At 42.5% G+C, this 22,391-nt stretch overlaps 1 protein-coding gene across 1 annotated transcript in view; it reads right to left on the bottom strand.

The window, feature by feature from the left end:
• Positions 1-589: 589 nt before the first annotated feature.
• The window catches only part of FASN (fatty acid synthase), a 44,887-nt gene continuing 23,085 nt past the window's right edge, over positions 590-22,391 (bottom strand). Inside the window, exons 20-43 of the mRNA XM_050318948.1 lie at positions 21,916-22,095; positions 21,494-21,697; positions 19,943-20,253; positions 19,409-19,798; positions 17,462-17,626; positions 17,142-17,260; positions 16,880-17,034; positions 16,341-16,544; positions 15,003-15,153; positions 14,361-14,539; positions 13,662-13,781; positions 13,394-13,516; positions 12,362-12,585; positions 11,883-12,084; positions 9,257-9,408; positions 8,660-8,751; positions 8,359-8,510; positions 7,828-8,070; positions 5,997-6,185; positions 5,250-5,477; positions 4,623-4,843; positions 3,999-4,097; positions 3,546-3,797; positions 590-2,469 (exon numbers count right to left, since the gene is read on the bottom strand). Of these exons, the coding sequence (XP_050174905.1) occupies positions 2,332-2,469; positions 3,546-3,797; positions 3,999-4,097; positions 4,623-4,843; positions 5,250-5,477; positions 5,997-6,185; positions 7,828-8,070; positions 8,359-8,510; positions 8,660-8,751; positions 9,257-9,408; positions 11,883-12,084; positions 12,362-12,585; positions 13,394-13,516; positions 13,662-13,781; positions 14,361-14,539; positions 15,003-15,153; positions 16,341-16,544; positions 16,880-17,034; positions 17,142-17,260; positions 17,462-17,626; positions 19,409-19,798; positions 19,943-20,253; positions 21,494-21,697; positions 21,916-22,095 (4,493 nt within the window). The 3' untranslated portion in view covers positions 590-2,331. The remainder of the gene's footprint in view (positions 2,470-3,545; positions 3,798-3,998; positions 4,098-4,622; positions 4,844-5,249; positions 5,478-5,996; positions 6,186-7,827; positions 8,071-8,358; positions 8,511-8,659; positions 8,752-9,256; positions 9,409-11,882; positions 12,085-12,361; positions 12,586-13,393; positions 13,517-13,661; positions 13,782-14,360; positions 14,540-15,002; positions 15,154-16,340; positions 16,545-16,879; positions 17,035-17,141; positions 17,261-17,461; positions 17,627-19,408; positions 19,799-19,942; positions 20,254-21,493; positions 21,698-21,915; positions 22,096-22,391) is intronic.

The raw sequence follows: 22,391 nt of genomic DNA, 5'->3' as shown, positions 1-22,391 counted from the left end.
TCTTTCAACTCCTTTTTTTCAGGCTCACTACAACTGCCCGTAGTTAAACCAAATCAATCAGTCCCCATCTGTTTTATGTAGTCCCCTGTGCCAGTATATGCAGAGACGGTAGTGGAGATCTGATGAAGCCCCATAGAATGCACACAGTTCATAGCCACTCCAGCACTGGATTTTTTGCAGCTGTAAGGCACGTCCCCATTCTGCTACTAACACCTAGTCCTCACACCTAAAACTTGACAGCATTTATACCGATTGCCTGTCTAACCCTCTCACTGACCCTGGGGTAGATGCTGTTGTCCCATTTTACAGATTAGGAAACCGAGGCAGGAGCATTTATGGCTTGTCCAATACGACAGGAGCCAGAATTAGAGGCTGAGAGTTTTCACTTCAATAGTGTGGTTGTATATTAATTGTATCTAAGGTGCCAAAATCATGGCCCCAAAAAGCATACTCCAGTATACTCCTTATTATTATTTCTCTAGACTCCAAATCAGATATGCCAGCAGCAGTTTTTCCTTGATACCAAGAAATGAGATTCAAGGTGAAACACAAATTTAAGAAATGGTGGTAGAAATAAGACAAAAAGCCAACCAGTGATCAATTCTGTTTAATACCAGGAAAGCCAAAGAGAAAAAGACACTCTTCAGACCAAAAAGTATTAATTAAAAGAAAAAAAAGAACATTTCAAAATGGTTTAAGCTGACATTATGTTGTTTTATTTCAGATTTCACAAAAGAAATACTTTATAAAACTAAAACCAGTTAACCCAGCCACTATCAACAGAGGGTGGTATAAGCAAAAGACACTAGGTCAGAGCCTGCAGTGAAGAGCCATCTGTTCCTGTCACTGGAATGTTCCTGTACTACCAAGATGCTTCACTGGGGGATGAAGATGGAGCAAACTGGGGTTTTACAGCAGTTCTGAGAGGCTCCTCCTAGTTGGTGCTTTGTTGCTAGCCAGGTCTCCTCTGTATCATAAGTGTAGCAAGGATTTACTGATTTCGGAAAGGACAGATTCACCATAGCAAAGAAAAAAAATTTTTCAACTGAATTTTATGCAAGTTTCCTTTAAAAAGGAACTATGTTTTAAAATCATACCATCAAACTGATTACTTGGCTAACTTATGTGGGATCTCCAGTCTCATTACTGAAAGGAAAATGAATATACAAGGCCTGTGCTAAATAAAATATACAGGGGCTTCTTAGATACTTGTATGTTTGCCTGAGCTTTGGTTATATGAGAGCAGGGGTGGGGGATTAATTCAGTTGTTAAGGAATTCTATTCCCTGCCCCCACATTCCAAATGTTTGGTTGGGTGGTGAGACTGGAGGTGGGAGGAAATAAGGTAAAGCAATAATTTTTTACTAAGGTTCTGATACAGGAGGGCACAGAACCTTGCACAAATATAAACAAAGTACTGGCCTAGGAACACCTCTGCCTGTTTTTATCATGCCCAAGTTAAGGCTGTTCAATACAGGGGTATCTGTCAAACCATCCACCCTATACCCCCAGGCCCTTCTCTCCTCAGAAGAGTGGGTGATGACAAGAATCTTTCCTTCTACCTTTTCCTTTCTGAACAGGGCAGGGCAGGGCAGTGGGAGAAAAAAGAACAAACCAAACAAGAAACCAGACTATTCCAAAGATGCACTTTTGTTTAACAAATGGGCAAGTCTCCCTTTTAGGATAAATCTTCCCTTCCAAAAAGGGATGTTTCTTTTCTCTTATAACCCATGATAAATTAAAACCAAGTAAGAAGTCTCTGGTTTGACACAATAAATACTTAGAATATAGCAAATTAAAAAATATAGTTACAAAACCCTCAATGGAATTCTCTTTCTGATCTAAACTGCAGACAGATTCTTCACAGATAAAAAGTATCTCCAAAATCAGCTGCAGCTCCATTCCTCTCTCTGCTCACTAGGCTTGGTCAACAAGTGCTATCACATACCCTTTGGAATACTGTTAAGACAAAAACAATATAGAGCACAAGAAATCTACTCCTAGATTTGTTTTTCATACTGCCAAGGGTGTAGGAAGCAACCATCGGGGGGAACCCTCATAGTAGTGCACAGTGACGGAGTCACAGCACTACAGTAACATGGACAAGGTTACTAGGGGGAAAACAGCATAGGAAAGGAAAGAGATATAAATCCCGTAAAAGTTGGGAAAAGATAAGCAAGAAAGAGAAAGAAAAAGACCAATTGAGTACAGCTGGACTTCCCAGTTCTGGCAGCAGAGCAGATGAGATGTTGAACCAGGAAGAGTTCCTTGGGGTCTGTCATAACTAGGAATGTTGTTGGCATTTTCTTCACTGACAGTGAGTAAGCAGAAGTTAACCCTCCCTGACACTGACACGTGGCTCTGCCAGTGAGCTGTGGATGATCCCAATAATTGATTCAGCGCCAACTCCCTCCAGCAAGGTGCGGTGATCCCCTTCAACAATGTGGACAGATACTTTCCCATCACATACCTGCAGAGATACAAGAATTCATTCACAGTTTACCACCAGTTGGTCATCTAGCTGGTTTGGGTTTGTCAGTCTTTTAAGTTACTCACAGTTTACCCCACTGTCTCTACTAAATTCAGTTAAAAACAGCACCATTTTTACCTGACACATTTTCATAGATTGGCTGCAGGGCACTGTTAGGAACCAGTGTTTTAAAGCACAGTAGTGTGACAGCCTGGCAGGCACTCCACTCAAATATAATCTGGGCAGGAAATTAACCAATCTGGTACCAAAAGAATAATTTATCTACAATATCAAAGAATAAAGTAACTACTTCCAAGCCCTTAAGAAAACCAAATAAACACCCCCCTTCCCCACTGTCTTTCTCCCACGACCGTAAGTCTTCCTTTAAGGTCATTATGTAACCTTAATAACATGTAAATTAGTCTGGAATGACTAAGTTAGAAGTCTGAAAGGATAGGAGATGCCAGAAACAGGAAGAGAATTCTGAAAATCACTTCTTTTTCCCTGGTATTTGCACCATAATATAAGACACTTAAGCCTTGTATGTGAGTAGGCGCTATAGAATAGTGACCTGCACTACAGGCCACAACTCTACTTTTTTAAGCCCACAAGAAACCCGCTGCTAACTAATAAGTGGTCTAGAAAAGGCAACTGAGAAAAAGCCGCCTTTATTGTCAGAAGGCTGACACTTGCTCTTTAGGAGGCTTCCCCCATTACAGGTCCAAACTAAAATTTGGACCTATAGTGAAAGAAGACTAAAAGTTACTCTCTTTTAACATCTTTATTATCCAAAGTAATTCTAGAGGGTGCAAGAATCAGCTGTAGAAAACATTATCCACTATAGAGCCTTAACCTTCTGACCGTCATTATCCACAGAAAATACCTGGAACCAACCAATGCATTTGCTTTTGGGGACTTCTAATTTTTGTTAGAATGCAATAGCTGCAGAGTAATAATTTCTTTCTGGTTGGTTTTGTCCATTTTTCCTCAGCAAGGATGACGATTTTCCATGTTTTCCTTTGGATCCCCCAAATATCAGAAGAAACTTAACAGTCACCAGTGGGCCTGACACTGACCTCTGAGAGTTTGTAGTCTCTACCCAGACCTTCTTCATATTCATTGTGAGACTTTGCCCGCATCAGTGTCACATTCCCATGATACTTGGAGTCTGGTATATACTTGTCAGCAGCCTTCAGTTTATGGTAAAATGAAGTTGCAGCGAAGCTGAGTGCTTCACGATCGATGTTTGTATGAATCTCAGTTATCAGGTCTACAGCAGCATTCACACGAGCCTCCAGATCTTTCAGGGGCAGAAGAACCTCCAGCAGCTGGAAATATTAACATTTTCTTTTTACATTAGTCTCAATAGCTGAGAATCCATCTCCATTAGCCAACAAACCACACCTCTCTTGTGCAATATTAAGAAATGCATGTATCTACTTTTTTATATATATATTTATACATGCACACTTTTTAAGATAAAAATAAATACACACTCACACATATATAAAAAAAATAAGAAAGATTACCTTATTGTATTCAGTGCCTGTAAATTGCTGAACAAAGACACATAATGCTTCAGTCTCCAACGCAGCCTCATTTCCTTGGGTCAGTTTGGCTCTGTAGCTCTGGAAAAGAAAAGAACACAATGCGAACGTGAAACCTGATCCTGAAAGTCCAATAAAAGCAATTAAGAACAAAGGGTGTGAACTGGGGAAAAAAGGGAGGGGGAGAGTCCCTTGAGGAGAGATTAGAAAGCAAATCCGGGGTGGCAATTGCCAAGAGCCAAGTATTCTCTAGAAAGTGCAACGCAAATGGAAGGGAAGCCTTAAGCAAGGTTTCCTAGCACCACTACACAAGGATCTTGACTTGCGGACACCAGAATCTTCCAGAAGACTAATATTATGATTTATCATAGCAAGAGCAACACTTGTGCCTCAGCTCTTGCCATTTAATGAAGACCACCCACCATATGCTTCTACCTTTCAGACATCTCTAAAGCATCCACCGTCTACAGCTGTCTCCCAACCTCCCTGTCAAAGAAGGCTGTCAGCTTTTCAGATTGCTCATATCTAGAATACTTAGCTCCAAGAATGTGAGTCCTGATGAGAGAGGATGGTCCCCAAACAGAAGATTTTCTCTGTGCCCCTTACCTGAGTATATGCTGCCACAAAGGAATGAGACCCATCAAAGAGGAATAAACTGTTGAGTGCATGGGAAGCATTTTGTTGTGCTTGCAGTTGGGAGCACATTTCAAAGGCTACACAGGCACCGAAGGAGTATCCAGCAATGCGGTAAGGCCCTTCAGGCTGGATCTGCTTCATGCAGTCAATGTAATAGGCTGCCAGGCTCTGGATGCTGTCCAAGGGAGCAGCTAGAACACAGAAGTGAGTTAGAAACAGACTGGTGAAAAGACACTGTCAGAGACAAATATGTTTTCGTGCACTCAAAAACAACCCTGTTGGAAACATTCAGGTTATTGTGCAGAAAAATTACTAAATTATGGTTAAAAACTTGTGTTTTGGACAAGCAATAGTAATACTCCTGCTTTCCAAGGATGGGTGGAATAGCATGCCTTGTTTTTCCCACACATAAGCTCTCCAATCTAACCTATTATTCCTCTTGATACCTGGGGATGCTTGACATGACCCTATGCAGACTAATAGGCCCTGATACTTGTCCCTGAGAGTTTAACAGTCTAGAAACAAAGCCCTCTCTGTACAGTTCAGAATGTTAAGTTTGCAAATTCAAAATGCTGAATATAAAAAAAACTGAGATACCTTTTGTGCACTGGAGTCCATAGCAGGGTATGTGAAGTCTGGAGGCAAGAGTGTAGAAAACTGCAATGGATCCTTCAATGGGGTGAACAAGGAAAAGAGGGCGCTCTGTGCTCTGAACATCATTGAGACGGGTGATCGTTGGCCCTTCTGGGTTCACCAACAAGTTGTTCAAATCTAGTTTTGGAGGTTCGCCTAGGCCTGTCTTCGTCAGTGGGGATGACTTCAGATCTTTGAAGGAAAGCACACCAAACAGAATTGGCTTCAGGATCAGTCTTGGTCACGTAGCCATAGTCCTAAAGGAGAACCTCAGGGCTGCTCAAGATTAGCCCATTGGCTCAGCACATCATCAGGACACAGACATAAGGATCTTCCTACTGTCAGTTTCTCTGCAGCACATGCTTTTTAGCTTACTGTAAGTATGAACTTACATTGTTTATCCCCCAGAGAACTAAAAGGTCTCAAATTGCATCGTGCACACAGCCACATAAGAGTATTTGTGCATGCAGATGCTAGCCACGCAAGAAAGCAGCTTTCACATTTGCTCTGACACTCTGCCCCCAGGAATGATGGGCCTGACCCAGTGGTCAATACACTCCTGTGACATGTCTGTCACTTGAAAGCCATTCAGCTATAACCTTATTTCATGATCTGATTGAGGTTTATGCCACTAGAAATTAAAGCAACGGATTGCAAGCTTAATTATTTGGATTCGGGTGACTGATAGCAACTCTAATCCAGACACTGTACCCTCTGCTGTCTTGGACTTGGAAGAAAGTTCACGCAGTTTGTTGATTGTAAGGAGTCGAATTTCTCTCATGGTCATAACGATGTCATAGTCTCTCTCCAGTGTCTGGCGCACCTCCACTCCCATCAAGGAATCCAAGCCCAAGTCAGCCAAGGAACTGTCAGCATTCAGACTACTCACATCACGGACACCTGAGAACAAAAAAGCATGCTAGCAGTTTCTTTTCAGCTCTAGGCCTCTCTAGCAGCCTTTTCCACTTCCTTTTTTCTCCTAAAATCTCAATAAACTGCAGCTACAGAGAATTACCTTTCAGGATCATCTAATACTTTCACAAGTCACCTCTTCTGCTACCCACATCTTGTCATATGGGATTTAGTCTTTAGAGTACACATTAAATGTGCTCAGATTTATGACAAGGGATACATCAGTCCCAGAAAAATAGCTCTGAACATTTTCACATCAGCTCTAGACCAAGTCCTGAGCAGTCAGTCAGCTAGACAAATGTCACATACTGGGGGCTCTAACTGAAACTGCAGTCCTAAACTTAATGCAACCAATCCTGATCTACAACATGAGATGAAAGTTATCAGTGTCAATGATGGGTGATTGCAACACAATGTCTTTCACACTGGAGGACGACATGATTCCTCTAACCTTCATTGCCTTTTCCTCTTCAATTTTCACACTGTTCAATCTCTCACCCTTTCCTAACTGTAAAAGGCCTCTCATCATCATCGTGGCTAGGCTTTGCGAATGAAGATTTGAGAAGGGCTCTACCCACGCTTGCTACAAGCGCGCTGATGGCTAAAAAGGCCAACGCGAGATAGACAAGTCCAGTTGCAAAAGGTCTCTCATAATACAGGCCTTACCTGTAAAAAGCCTCTTAGACTAACACCTGCACCTACAGCTCTTTGCTCTGTTGTCCCCCTTGTGCTGCCCCATGATGCCACCCTTCCCACCATTAGGCTTTATTATTAGCTTCTCTCTTTGTTGTCTTCACACTTTCTCCTTCCAAACTAACCCTACAGCTGGTTATAAAAGCCATGTCTGCTCTCAGAGGCCAGATGTGCTGTCAGTGAACTGCACACAATTCTTTAAATACCACTCAAGAGACTGTCTTTCATTTATCAGTACCTCTTTTGGTAGAAAACAAAGGATCAATACACACTTCTGTCTGCAAAAGAGATAACTGAAGAGGGACACAGTAGATGGAGTTGACAGAGATTATTCCCTTTCAACACAGAAATAGGAGACACAATGGTAAAAGGAAGCAGGTTCAATACAGACAGGAAGACGCAGCAACTGTAACACATATTTAAATTGTGGTTACTAGATGTTCACATAGGATGACAGACAGCTGGTTAGTGAATACACTACTGGTCCGCCACTTAGTACAGAAAAGGCACTTTCTGCAGCATGGGGACATCCCAAGATGAATGTTTGAAAGCTGGAACAGTACTCAGAAAGTAAGTCATGTATTTGCCCTATTATGTGCTGTCTGCTTTTGGGGGCTGTTTCTGTTGATTCCCCATTGGAGAGAAGTCCCAGTCCACTTTAAATAAAACTCAAGACATTGGAGTATATGTGCATCTGTGTGTAAACACAGTAAGGGAGAAAAGCCCATACAAGAAACCAAGTGATAACTGGAGAGGAGAAGCAGTGTAAATGAAAAAAGAAAAAAAAAAAAAGCAAACAGTCCTACAACAGCAACAGACCCACACCACAGGAAATCAGGAGGAGATGTTGAATAGAGCACCTACAGCAGCACCACTGCTTTCCAAAAGCAGTCGGATGGCAGACACTGCTCAGCAGTGATTGAATGAAAGCACTTACCCAGGATGTGAGCAACAGCTTCTACAAGATCCCGCTGACTGCCTCCTTCAGCTTTCACAGAGACTTTCTCTGCTAGGACAAAACTGGACATGACAGGATGAGGTTGATTCAGGAAGATATCGAGAACCTCCAGGCATGAGCTGATTTGCTGGGGAATCGTTCCCCCCACCACAATGTCTTTGTTTCCCATTGTCTTCAGCAAGATACCCACATCACCAATGGCTCCCCACTGGATTGCCAGGCCTGGAGGAGAAAAGAGAACAAACAACACACTAAGCCTTCTAACTAAAGCGCATGACAGCAACAAAACAGAGTTAAGAACCAGCTAAGCTAAGGCCTGCATTTCCTTTGTGCTGTTAAATGGTCAGTGTTCATTCACATTTGAATGATTCAGGATAACAGCTGGGAGGGGAAAACAGCCTTCAACATTTATTATCGCTCCAGGTAAGTGCACAAGTCTCTAGTGAAATGGTTCTCATCTGGATGTTTGGTGAGAGAGATTATTCTGCGCAATGAGTAAAGTCATCTTACCTGGGAGTCCATCGTGATGTCGCTGCTCACAGATACGCTCCATGGTAGAATTGGCAAAGCCATAATTACTTTGCCCAGCGTTACCTCTTCCGCAGCTTACAGAGGAGAACACAACAAAATAGTCCAGGTCTGGACACTTCTTACGAGTCACCCTTGGAGCAGAGCAGGAGAGAGAAACCTCATCAGAAAAACTTGCTAACTATGTTACTGAGGAAGGCTAGTGCAAGACTAAAACGACGAAGTTTGATCACTTCTGTGACCATAACAGCAGTTATTATTTGTCCCTTCTACAGACACTTACCAATCCAAATGAAGGGTGCCTGAATACTTGGGCTTGTTGACCTCCCAGAATAATTCGGGGGTTTGATTTTCAATCATGCCATCTCTAAGGACCTATGGCGGGGGGTGGGAGGAGGGATTAAAAAAAGAAGGTGCAGGTTCAGTATCTCCAGTTTCTCTGTTTAAATATGGCACAAGGCTTCAGATATAAGAGGATATCTCCATACAATGTATTTTTGTAACTTTGCAGTACAGACATATTCTGATATCCCCAAATATGACAACATGGCTTTTGCTAAGTCTGCTTTTTTTCAGTATATTTTCAGAATTGCCACTGCAACAATTTTGGCAAGTTCTAAATGAGATTTTTCATGTCTCCAGAGATCTTGGACAACATTTGTTTTACCACAAAACTGAACTTGCTGGACAAATACTGTTGCTTCTCAGGTCAAGGGGCCAGACCCAAAAGCCTTTAGTCACCAGGTAAAACCAAAGCAGGGTGTGTCCTTTGAAACACAGAGAACCAAACTAAAACTGTATGAAGCCTGCCTGCCTTTAGTAAAAAAGTCACTTGAATGGATGCTGTTTCTTACAAGTCTTGAGCATTTTTCTTACTTACCACAGCCAAATTAAAGATGCCTCCAACTGGTCCAAGCTGCAAAGCTTCTTCTATCAAGAGCTGTGTTCCTTCTAGTGTTCCAATATCACTGGTAGATACCAACACTTGGATTCCCAGTGCCTTCCACTCTTTAACACGTTTAGCCTGGTAGCCTACAAAAAATAAAGGTAGACCGTGCCTGAGATGAAGCATCCAAACCATAAGGCTTTGGTTAACCTGCTCCTTATTCTTTTCTGACTAGATAAGGACTGAATAGCTAAATAATTCCTGATTCAGCTACAAGAGAAAAATTGGCCAAAACTTAAACCATAGGTAGAAATCACTTGAGTTTCAGAAATATTCTAAATAGATCAAGTGGAGAACAGAGTCAGTAAAACCTCTCTCAACGATTTTTGAGCAGACTTGGAAATGCGGAGAGGTCCCAGCTGACTGGAAGCTGGCAAACACTGTTATGATTTTCAAGAAGGTTAAGAAGGAGGACCCCAAAACTACAAGCCTGTCAATCTCACTTCAATGCCAGGTAAAGTTATGGAGAAAATTATTCTGGGAGGCACTGAAAAACACCCGAAAGACAATGCAATTGTTGGTCACAGCCAGCACGGTTTCATGAGAGGAAGGCCCTGCTTATCCAACCTAATTTCCTTTTATGGCAAGGTAACCCACCTGGTTGATCAAGGGAAGCCAGCTGATGTAATCTTTTTGGATTTCAGTAAAGCTTTCAATACTGTCTCTCACTGTATCCTTCTGGACAAACTGTCCGGTCCAGAGCTGGATAAACACATCATGCGGTGGGTGAGCAACTGGCTCTCAGGTTGAGCACAGAGAATGACAGTGGATGAGGTAACCCTAACCTGTCACTAGTGGGATTCCACGGGGCTCTGTCTTGGGCCCTGTGCTCTTCAATATCTTCAGAAATGACTTGGACATGGGGACTGGAAGAGACACCACAAAAGCTTGCAGATGATGCAAAACTGGGAGGAGCTGTTGACTCCCTCAAAGGCAGGGAGGCCCTGCAGAGAGACCTTGACAGATCACAGGGCTGGGAATCACCAACTGTATGAAGTTCAAGAAGGGAAAGTGCAAGATTCTGCCCCTGGGATGGGGCAACCCTGGGTGTATGTACAGACTGGGGAACGAGATGCTGGAAAGCAGTGCTAGGAAAGAGCCTTGTTGGTGGCCAGTTGGCCATGAGACAGCAGTGCCCTGGCAGCCAGGAGGGCCAACCATGCCCTGGGGGGCATCGGGCCCAGCACTGCCGGCCGGGCCAGGGAGGGGATTGTCCTCTCTGCTCTGACTTGGGGCGGCCTCACCTGCAATACTGTGGCAGTTTTGGGCACTGCAGTGTAAGGAAGATATTAAGTGTCCAGAGAGCATCCAAAGGAGGGTAACAAAAATGGGGAAGGGACTTGAGGGGAAGCCGTGTGAGCAGTGGCTGAGGGCACTTGGTGTGTTCAGCTGGAGGAGAACTGAGGGGAGACCTCACTGCATTTACAACTTCCTTGTGAGGGGAAGAGGAGGGGCAGGCCCTGAGCTCTACTCTGTTGTGACCAGTGACAGGACCTGAGAGAATGGCCTAAAGTTCTGTCAGGGGAGTTTAGGTTGGATATTAGAAAGAGGTTCTTCACTGAGAGAGTGGCTAGATGCTGGAATAGGCTCCCCAGGCAAGTGGTCACAGCACCAAGGCTGACGGAGTGTAAGAAGCATTTGGACGATACTCTCAAGCACATGGTGTGACTCTTGGGAATGGGTGCAGCACTAGGAATAGGACTTGATGATCCTTGTGGGTCCCTTCCAACTAGGTATATTCCATGATTCTGTGATAAGGTTGGGGTGGTGGTACGGGAAGGAAGAAAAAGTTCAACCATGAAGGGAAATGAACAAGAATGCAGGTACTGGGGCAGGAAAGAATGCCTAGATTAGAGCAAGGCAATAGATTACAGAGCATAGCCTGAACTTGAGAAATATTTTATCAACGTGTTTGCGCAAGTTGTGCAATTGTGAGCTTGCCAAAAGAAAGAAGAAACCTGTAGAGACAGAGATCGTATGAGGAAATACTGAAGACTATCACTGATAAGAAATCTCAACACTTGCAACTGTAATCAAACTAACACCTTAAAACTGAGTAAAAACGCTTACAGATGTTATCAGATAGTAAGCGTCCATCTTTACAAATGTGCTATCTAAGGAGCAAAAGCAAGCATCCACACATGTAATTTGAGAGAGAGAGTATCTTTAGAAAGGAGTTTATAGGCCCCTCCTTGTGGCATGTGATCCAACATGCTACAGCCACTGGACAAGTCAGTGAGGTAGCCAGATACAGACTTTGCAGAGGAAGTAAAGGTAAATAAAGCTGCATAAAAATTTGTGCGAGGGAGAAAATGGGTTGATAGAATTAGGAAGCATAAAAAGGGGAAAGTAGTAGTTGGAAAAAAGATCCAGTTAAAAAAAATCCTTTAGAATAAAGGGGACAACAGTTTGTTTGAAGTGAGATAATACATAGAGAAAAGGGAAAAGAAATCAAGACATTATTATCTGCCAACAGAAGGTTTAAAAACGGAGAGAAACTACAAACTGAGGTCTGTTGAAAGTCAGTCAGTTTACCTGTTCCCTTACAATTTTTGCTTACCAGTTCGTATGCCAGAACGAGATGTCAGTATGAGCTTCTGGGCTCCTCTCTCAACCAGCCACTGTGCCAACTCAAGCCCAAATCCTCCTAAGCCCCCTGTGATGATGTAAGACTTGGTGGGTGGACAGGAAGTACGAGAGATTGCAGAGATTTTCACTGGTTCAAGCTTTCTTAAAGGATATTCCTTTTCCTCTTCTTGGACCTACCCCCCAGCCCCGCAAAGGAAAAAACCAAAACAAACAAAACAGTCGTTACAATCAGATACACAATACACTTATCTTTCCACGCTATACTCCTTCAGTCAATGGGAAATCAGCATGGAGACTTGACAGCTAAATTTGTTACAGTGTCAGCAGTAAAAACTGACCGTGCGCTGTCCTAGTTATACAATTTCAACTCAAAACGGATCAAAATATCCAATACAGTCACCTACAGAGGATGCCAGATGCATCAGAGAATCAAAGTCATTATCTCGTTACCTTGATCATAACTTTGCCAATATGTTTTCCTTGTGCCATGAACCTGAATGCAGCTTCTACATCTTCTTTGCCGAAGACTGTACTCTTCAGGGGCTTTACTACACCGTCTTTTATGCCTTTCTTCAACAATTCTGATACTACTTCCCACTCTTCGTTTCCCTCATCAAATATTGAATCTAATAGGATCCCGTGAAATGCCACATTCTTGAGGAAGAGAGCCATTCCTAGAAAAAGCAACCTGGTTGTGATCTGATGCTGTTGACATTTCAAAACAATCTATCTTCTGCTTCAGAAACATTTCTGTGTAAGTCACAGGAGTAATGCACTCAGATGCTTGAATTGTACATTTTCCAAACTCATTCTTGCATACACTCTCCAAATGCTATATGCATTGGGTTGTTCTCTTATAAGCAGACCAGTTTAACAGAAATTCCACTCACAAAAATTGTGTGTTGAGAGGACAAGCTATATCATGGTCAGTCTGATATTAAAAAGGACATTTTTTTGTCCAGTGACAGCTGAGTTAGAGTCACAGAGGAGCTGGAATCCTAATGCATCCTGTCAATCTCCACAAGAGACTCTTTCTCACAGCAAGGTTTTCTAAGATGATAATTTTGAAATTTAATTAGAACAAGGAAGCAGACTTTCAACACTTGCTATATGCAATCATTCTACAACAGGAGAACATTCTTGCAATTTTTCACTAACACATCACATTATAACATTCAAAAATTTGTTTTCCAACCGAGAGAAATCAGGTTAATCTTGCCCCTGTGCCTTCAAAAACTGGCAGACGCCACTGACTGCCTTTAGGGACAACAGGTCTTGCAGAGGGGTTGGATAGACCCGAACATTGGGCAATCATCAATTATATAAAATTTAACAAATGCCAGATTGTGCACCTGAGACCAAGTAATGTGAGACACAGGTACAAACTGGGATTGGCTGGAGACCAGCCCTGCAGAGAGGGATCTGGGGGTATAGGTCAGTAGCTAAAACCTAATGAAATGTACTTCCTGGTGCCCATCTTACCAAGCTGACTGTTGTTAGACAGATCGAATTTGCCTATTTCCAAGAAGCGCCCATGTCGAGCAAGACAACGCAAACTGGCTTGGAGCTTCTCTTCCGCCAAGGAATTTAACACAAGATTGACACCTGCAATGAAAGGAGAAGCAACTACTTAATAAATTCTGCCAAGAGCCTAACCCTGTCTTCTAGTGACTCATATTGTCTTTAGAATGTCCAACTGCATAATGTGGTACAGCTAACAAAAAAAGGAAAAATGTTTCTTGAACTTCACCTTTTCCATTGGTAACTCGCAGTATATGTTGCTCAAAGGTAGTATCTCTGGAGCTGGCAAAGCTATTAGCATCCAGCTGTGGGAATCTTGCTTGGAGATACTCACGTTTCTCAGTGGAGCCTGGAAGTAGAAAATAGGTTGAAAGAAGTCAGTATTCTTATGCTAATTTCTTTTTTTAAGATGAAACAGCCCATTTTCCTCTGCACATCTTTTCCCGAAGTGTGAGCAGCCATCAATCACTTGTTTCAAAGCTCTCAGTCTCTCAAGATGTCAAACCTTAAGACAAAGGCTGTCTGGTTGGTACTGCTCATTTATAATAAGGTAGAGCAAGGACCAGAAACAGACCAAAAGCTTTCAATGCATAGGCATTGGATTTATATTACCGAATCAAAAGGAGCAAGCCTTGATCTTTTTCCGTACTTTTGATTATATAGCGTGCAGGGGTAGATAAATTTGAACTGTGTTGTGGAAGCTTTAAGCACACAGTCAGTAACTGTATTTATAATGTATCCAGTTCTCAGCCTGGCAAGTAGATAAAACCTACACCAGGTCATATTGCGGGGAATAAGTATATACCTACAAAGGTGTATACTTACATATGCATGCATGTGTGCACACACACGTGCACACACATGCTTTCTCTATTTATTATTTATAACTCTGTATTTTTCCCCATAACTTTGGGTCCCCAGTACTCACCTACAGTAGCAAAGACACGGCAGCCCATGCTCAGGGCAATGGCAATGGCTGCTTGGCCCACACCTCCTGAGCCAGAGTGAATAAGGATACTCTCGCCCTTCTTCATACCACCTCGAACCACCAAAGCATAATAAGCAGTGGCATAAACCACAGGCACTGAAGCGGCTTCTTCTAGAGTCCTAAAGAGCAAAGTGAAAGAGGTATCTTTAGCCTGAGAAAAGACTAGTAGAGTCTCCTGATGAAATCTGCCTTTCTGCAATGGAAAGTTAAGCTGTTGAGATTGACAACCACTTATACTTTCTGATCTATCATAGGGCAGACTACCACAGCTTCAAAGCACAGCCAAGATTCATCATTCTACAAAAATATTTCAGTAACTAACCAGTAACATAACCAACACTGAAAGCCCAGTGTATTCTGAAACACAAAGCTAAGAGCTCGAGAAAGAAATGAGAACCTTATGCAAGCCACCCACCCACTGTACAAAAACTAGAACTGAACTCCTGCACTGAATCTGAACCAAAATCCTACAGTTGCTCCAAACACTATAGCCCTGTTATCACCTCCAATTGTGCAGCACTTGGGTTTGATCAGCCTCAGGCAGGAAGGCAAACCTTAACCAGAAAACAGAAGTTGACCTACCAGTTTTCAGGCACCTCCCATAGAAACTTCTTGTCACAGTCTACCACTGTGGCCAGCCCTTTTGCTGGCAGCAATCCCATCACTCTTCTTCCATCCAGGTCCCGTCCTGAGAACTCCATGCCCAGCATGCATTGCTGCAAAGCCCAGTTACCTGAAAAAACATTAGTACCTTTTATAAAGGAAATTTATCTTCTAAAATCCCTTTACTACAACAGCAGTCCCTGAAAGTCAGAACCCCAGAGACAGAAAGAGTGCTAGGAGTCATCTACTATGTACACAATTCATAAGTCCCCACAATTAACGTCTCGCTCCAAGAGTAGCAGGAAAGGACTTTGTCTCATTAAACCTTAAGTTTTTACCCTTGCTGATACTGCTTTAGTTGCAACCGGACTTGTCTATCTCGCATTGGCCTTTTTAGCCATCAGCGTGCTTGTAGCAAGCGTGGGTAGAGCCCTTCTCAAATCTTCGTTCGCGAAGCCTAGCCATGATGATGACTGCTTTAGTTTCCAGTTTTCATTTGAGAAATCTCATAAAAACATCTTGTTTCAGAGGCAACTTTGTTCCTCTGACAAAGAATGAAACAAACTAGAAAGGGTGATCACAGCAAATATATACTGCAAAACCTGAATTTTTGTAAATTCATATTTGAGGTAGACATTTATGTCACCCACAGAATCACAGAATGGTTTGGGCTGGAAGGGACATTAAAGACCATCCAGTTCCAACCTTCTGCCATGGGCAGGGACACCCTTCAAATCAGGCCAGGTTGCTCAGTCGTTAAGGGGAACCCATCCCTACTCAAGTCACCCATAAGAATCTCTCAATTAACTAAATTTTTACATGTTCTACCCCCTCTCTTTGAAATAGATTTTTAAAACCATTTCATAGACATTACATTAATTCTTAACTTCTATGAAGCAAGGTAACATCACCTCCATTTTGCTGCCAGGCAATGATTTCATTGAGCATTTTTCTTCCTTAAAAGCCAAGCATGTTCAGCAGCATCAAACTTCAGCATTCTCACCTTGGTATATATGATGTCCATCTCTGGAACCTCCATCAAGTTGTTTTACCTCACACTTGGTATCTATGCAATGATTTCAGTAACATTGCCTCAGAGCATGTCAATTGTGCCATATGAAAAAAATGGAACTGTAACTGGAAGTACAACTTGGGAGTTTTGCAACAGGGCTGTATGTCCTTCTCAAAAGCATGCCTTCTTGCTAAAGTGACATAACACTTTAGTTCAGTACCAAACTAACATTCAAGAGATTATGTGAATTAATTCCAAACTAACAATATGTGAATACATTTCCTTCCAGTGTAATTTTAACTCACCAGGGATAGCATCTGGAGAAAGCTTCCCTGTGGCCAGCATAATGTCCCGGAAGTTGAGAGATGCATAATAGACTTTGCAAAGTAAAATATTGGGATTAGTTGTGTGGAAGTGTCGAAGTGGAGAGACAATCCAGTGAAGAGAGGAGAGGTCTCCACGAGTCAGCACATTTACATAGGCGTATTCTGTCAACTCCTGAGGTTGTGCTGCAGAAGAAGGAACAATAAGAACTTACATACATTAACACAGGTATGTGCTTTCCAGAATGAGAAAATTTCTTGTGTAACTGCGACCTCCTCCTCCATTTGCTCTGCAGAATGCTCTTTCTTACTCTGCAATACTACTGATACTCTAAATAGCCTATCCCTCCTCCTGATATCAGTGTGCTACTGTTTGCTCTGTGCTGCAGCAGAGGAATTCAAAATTAGCCATTAAAATAATAATAAAAGGTAACTGTAGGAACAATAGCTACTCATTTCCTACTCGAAGTTCATTTAGATTCAAGACCTTGCAAGCGATCCTTGGACCTTAAAGGAGTTACCTTGCTGCAATGGCAGATGCCTGAAGGAGCCCCACTTTCCATCACGATACACATTCATCACCAGGTCCTTCTGAACAATCTTCTGCATCTCCAGGGAAGAAAGACTTGTGGGTGGGACAGCTGATGAAGAGTTCAAGTTGGAAATGAACACACACCTGGAAGACATGAGTTGTCATTTTGTTTATTTTGGTAAAGGCCTAGAAAGAAACAAACACAGAAATACCTCATCCCCCAAATGAAGCTCAAAGGCATGCTTACATACCTGATTCGGTGGCCTTCTGCTTCAAGGCGGAGGCAGTTCACCATTCCCAAAATTCCTGAGTTCCCACAACTGGTGGCAGTCAACCACACAGGCTGCTCTGATGGGTCAGTCAAGACCTCCTACAGGACAAACCCCAAACTGTTTTACCAGGAACCACAAAGAAAACAGCCCTCATATCCTTGGCAGAGATGAGTAACTTCTATTTTATTAAAAGCAACTGAACACACACACACACACTCCTGTTTTAACACTACTAAATATCTCATTTAGAAAGTATAATGATTTGGAAATTCAGATACATAGGACACAGGAATTCTTACCTTTAAGGATTCAACCCACTTATAATTAGTCTCATCTATTGGCAGAAAAATGGGTATTTTGGCAGGGGCTTGCCGGCGACACAGGAAAATAACTGAGCCAAAGAATGACTTCTTCATGGCAACTAGATTCAGTGAGGCTTTGCTGAATAAGTCCTCCCACTGTGCCTGTTAAGTCAAGCAAAATAACAAATTAAGAGCAAAGTCAAGAGTCAATTAAAACTACAAGTCCCATCTATACTTCACATCGAGACTCAAAGACAACTTCACCAGAAACAAGAGGTGTCCACCTCTTTCTTCCTATTGCTTGAAAACTTGGCATCTGTTCTGTATTGTCTTGATACAAATATATGTTTAATTAACATAACAGTATATTTTCCACATCTAGACTACTCCTTCGTCCCTAAAGGATCTCCAAAAAGCAAGAGTACAAATATATCAAAGCCCTTGCTAGGGAACTAGTCTTAGCACTACCAGGTACGCAAAACCCAGAGCGGTGACCATGCCGTCCAAATCCCACAGGGTATTTGACTGTGTCTAGTCTATGTCACATAAGCCCTGTCTGCAAGGAGATGGGGAAAAGCAACCAAACACTAGCAGGGAAGAAGCACCTATATACCTAAGTTACACTGAAATGGTATTTCAGAAAAAAAGAATGAAAATGCATGTATGGCATATCCAGAAACACTTCAGGCTCTACTATGTGAATGAAAGAAATATGACTGCAGGTTCTCAGGAAAGCATCCATTTGCTTTTCATATGCTAGGCACAAACCAGCAGAAGTATGATCCCTTATATCAAGGGCTATGGATAGCATTTGTACCTAGAAAACTATATTAAGTCCTGCCTACTCTTGCCTGTTTTGTATAATTTTCTTTAGGGAAGGTGCATTCAACTCACATGTCTTATCTGAGGGATTTGCTAACACCAGGCTACTGACATTTATGACAGATCTATGTTTTATGTTTTCATCTTCAGTAGCATCTCAGGGTCTTTTTACCTCCTTTACTGGGAAAGTTGCAAAGCAAAGGATGACCCTTTCTTCTCAAATCCCCTTAAAAAAACCTTCGCAGAAAGTGAAGGGCTAGAATCCATATAATTGAAAAATTCAAAATCCAACTGCCCCACTCCAGAATTATAAACAAAAACTTAAACTATTAGAAGCTACATGCCCTCAAATCAGCAATAATAGGAAAGTTTAGCAGAGGAACAATTCCCCATTACTGCTTGGTTTAACAGCTGCCAAGAGAAGGTGATGTCCCACTGTCCACCCTTACTCTTGCCATTCACTCTCCTCCCTCTTGTGCCAGCTTTACCACTACTTAATCTGCATAATATACTGGTTTGAAGATATAACACAGACACCCTGCTTCCCCTCTCCGAACTTCTCAGGGTTTATTTTACTGTATCTCATTATGGAATCAGATAAAGTGAGAAGGAGGAAGGGAAGAAAAGATGAAAAGAAGAGTACAAGAGAAAAGTCTTCCTTCTGGGAGCACTTTAATGTTAGAAAAACTTAACTAGTTTGTAAAGTCTCACTCCTAGCAGCGATATCAAAAGGAGGAGGGATATTCTGATCCTGAAGCATTTTAGGATCCTACAGTGATAACGCTGTACCCCACCCAACAATGCAGCACAGTATTTTAACTAAAAAGGAATTGTCGTGGCCAGTGTTTTCACATAGATTAGACAGAAAAACAATGACAACAAATAATGTTCAGTGCATTAAGAAAAGCTTTCCTGACTGAACCAACAGTTTACTCTCTCAACCTAATATGTAGTAATTCACAAGTCCTGTCTTCTGAACAAGTTTTTATTAGGTATTTCTGCAGAAGGCCTCAATGGAAAGTATGGAAGTGACACCTACTCAACATTCACCGCCAGTGCCTCTGAAGGCAGGGGACTCCAGGCTACCCACCAAGGAAGTGTTTACCCTCCCAGGAGGCTTACCTCACTCAGGAAGCTGTGTTTCTGCTGCAGATCCGGGCTTGTAAGGAAACCGACAACTTCCCCAAGAGTTTCTCCTTTAAGAAGGGTGTGTAGCAAAACAAACCCTCCTTCTTTCACTGCAGCTGCCAAATTAGAGAGGATTTCAGGGGTGTTCCCTAGAACACTTGTTGAACAGTTGTACACCACCAAGTCAGCATTGGTCAGATTTCCAGAGGGAAGGTTAGATGGATCCCACTGGCTAGAGAGAACACCAGCATCTTGTAGCTCTTTTTCGTTAGCTGAAAGGTTTTCCAGGACACGGTCGGTGGCAATGTAGTCCACCTGCAACAGGGGCTGAGTATTCAGAATACTTTTGACACGAGAGAACAGCTGTCCATTTCCTGCAATAGCCTGTGAGAAAAAGAGGAAGGTAAAGGAGAAACCAAGTCAAAACCTGAATGTTACCTGAATGATATCCAGAACGGAAGCACGCAATCAGGTTACTGGAAGGCCTAGAAGCACTAGCTACTGTCCTATGCCAGGCTTCTAACTAACCTCTACAATCTTTATCCTATGACTGATCATGTTCTCCACTGCCACATCCAGGCAAGTCTTCAACTCTGCAGAATCGAGCAATCCGCTGAGAAGAGGGTCATCCTGGAAGTGCATTTTCTCTCGAGTCACAACCTGTTCCAGCTCAGAATGGAGGTTCCCATTCAGTTCCAGACGGCAGATTTCAGCAAGGATATGCTGAAGGCCCTTCTGTTTGGGTGAGGACACTGTAGCAGCCACTGCAGTGTCTAGTCCAGGGATGACTAGTTTGACCCCATGCACTGCCACCTTAGACTGTAAGTTCTGAATCAGACCTATGGAATAGAACAGGAAACGAAAGGAGGAGTCAGATTTTCAAAGAATTTTTCTTTTCCTCTTTGCCTCTATTTGCTACACCAGTTGATCAGCACCACAAGTTACAGCATCCTCCTCATCATCAGCCCAGTCACACAGGTACAGTGCAGCCTCTGGACATTCATATGGTTATGTATTGTGCAGTAGTGGCAGGCCCCAAACAAGTAGGCTTTGTGGCAAGAAAACTAAACCACTAAAGTTACCTGTGGTAAGAGGGCCACTAACAGAAAACTTCTGATTGACTTAGGGAGCCTGCGGAGGGAAATTTTAGGTTTCTGCAGATATAAAAATACTAAAATGTTTTTTTGCTTTATAAATCAATGGGAAATAGCTCATCCTGACTAAGATCAGGAACAGGATTACAAAAAATAAAATATTTCTACCACAGCATATGTAAAAAAACTTTTGGGACAGTATTTGGACACTGCAGGAGAAACTAAGGGAAAAAAAAAGGAAAATCTTTAAAATCTATTGCCAAATCTAAGAAAAAACATGAAGACACTTTACCAACATTGAATGACAAAATTACTGTCTCAAGATAAAGCAAAATTCATCACTAGATTAAAAACTTTTTTTAAAAAGTGGGTTTTTTTCCCTTTGATGAAAGAGCATTTAAAGTGATGAGCTGAGTGGGTGTCTCCCCATCCAAAAGCACTGGATTTAGCTACCAGTTTCACAACAGACTGAACTGCTCCTATTCTACTCTAATAGCAAACAATTTTTTTGGGCATGCTTCACTAAATCACTTTCTCTGTTTGGATATGCTCTTGTGCCCACAATCAAAGGGGAACAAACATGTCACCTTACCTATCTTGGCAGTTCACAGGGAAAACCAAAACAACGTTAAGGACTTGAAGTAAGCTCTCCTGTCAGTGTTTGAAGCAGCTAGGCTGGATTTCTCCTAGGCTGGATGTGTCTCTCTACTTGCAGAGGGGGTTGTGCCATCTGACACCATGACTGTTATACAAGGTAAGATGTCTCTCCTCACAGCTTTTTACTCCTACCGACATCTAGATATCTCAGGCAGAACTAGTTTCTAGCTTCTAGCACGCGTACAGAAACAAGACCCCTGCCGAAGTCTTCTACAGAGACCAACACTCATTTCTTGGATGTTCTCACGTAGTATGAACAGCTCCTCTCAGCCACTTCTGTCAGGCTGGAGGATTTCCCTAGTGTGACAAGAAACCAGTCTCACTCTACCTTTGCAGTGCTCCAGATAGGCATGAAGATGGGCACTGGAAGACAAACAGTTACTCTCGGTGTAGGGCACAAAGCAGAATTTTTCCAGGGTGGGAGGTGTCCGTTCCTGTTGTCGGCGTGGTGCCACAGAAGCATGAAGGCCATTGATCTGAACACCTCCTGCCTTAAGGCTGTCGAGACAGCGGTCCACAACAACTTCAAAAGCTGAAAGTCAGGAAAGAAATGTAAGTTTGAAAACACAAGTATTTTGTTCCAAGTGATCTGATGAACAGTGCTATGTCAGGCTGTTATATGCTTACAGAACTGCAGAATAGCTTGGAGACCAAGAGGGCCCTTTAAAGTCCATCCTACTACCTAGGAATTTATCCATTCACCCACACGGCAGTCAAAACAACAAGCAAAACTCAAGCATGAGATGTTACCTTCTATATTGTCCTGGTATTGGCACACCTGCTCTTGATGCAGCACTGGGTCAATGCAGACTGAGCGAATCCTGGTGGGTAAGCGCAGACTGCGGCCAGGCTCAGCTAAGATCAGCACATGTAGCAGAGTGTCGAGGAAGGTCACCCAGTTCCCATTCCACAGAACCTTCCCTGCACTTGCTGCAGAAGAGGAATAGAAAGCCTCACTATGTGGTCATTCAACAGATGCCAAAATGTCACTGCTTATTACATGCCAAGTCTGGTGTATGTACCCAGCTTCCCCTGTAAACTCCAACAGTCAGTTCTACATTGGAAACAGAGCACTGGAAAAACTGTTATCAGAATTCCTGGTTGTTCTCCATTATCACAAAAAGCGTAATTATCACACAAAGCACAGTCAGGTGAACTGTTAGCACAAATGGAACTAAGAGATCAAGTAGTCATCATTACAATATCCATGCTCATCGTGCTTCTTT

This window comes from Myiozetetes cayanensis, unplaced genomic scaffold (assembly GCF_022539395.1).
Source record: "Myiozetetes cayanensis isolate MyiCay16 unplaced genomic scaffold, myiCay2020 scf22, whole genome shotgun sequence".
Taxonomy (NCBI): Eukaryota; Metazoa; Chordata; class Aves; order Passeriformes; family Tyrannidae; genus Myiozetetes; species Myiozetetes cayanensis.
Note: the sequence above shows the minus strand (reverse complement) of the source record. Positions and strands in the feature narration are given on the sequence as shown.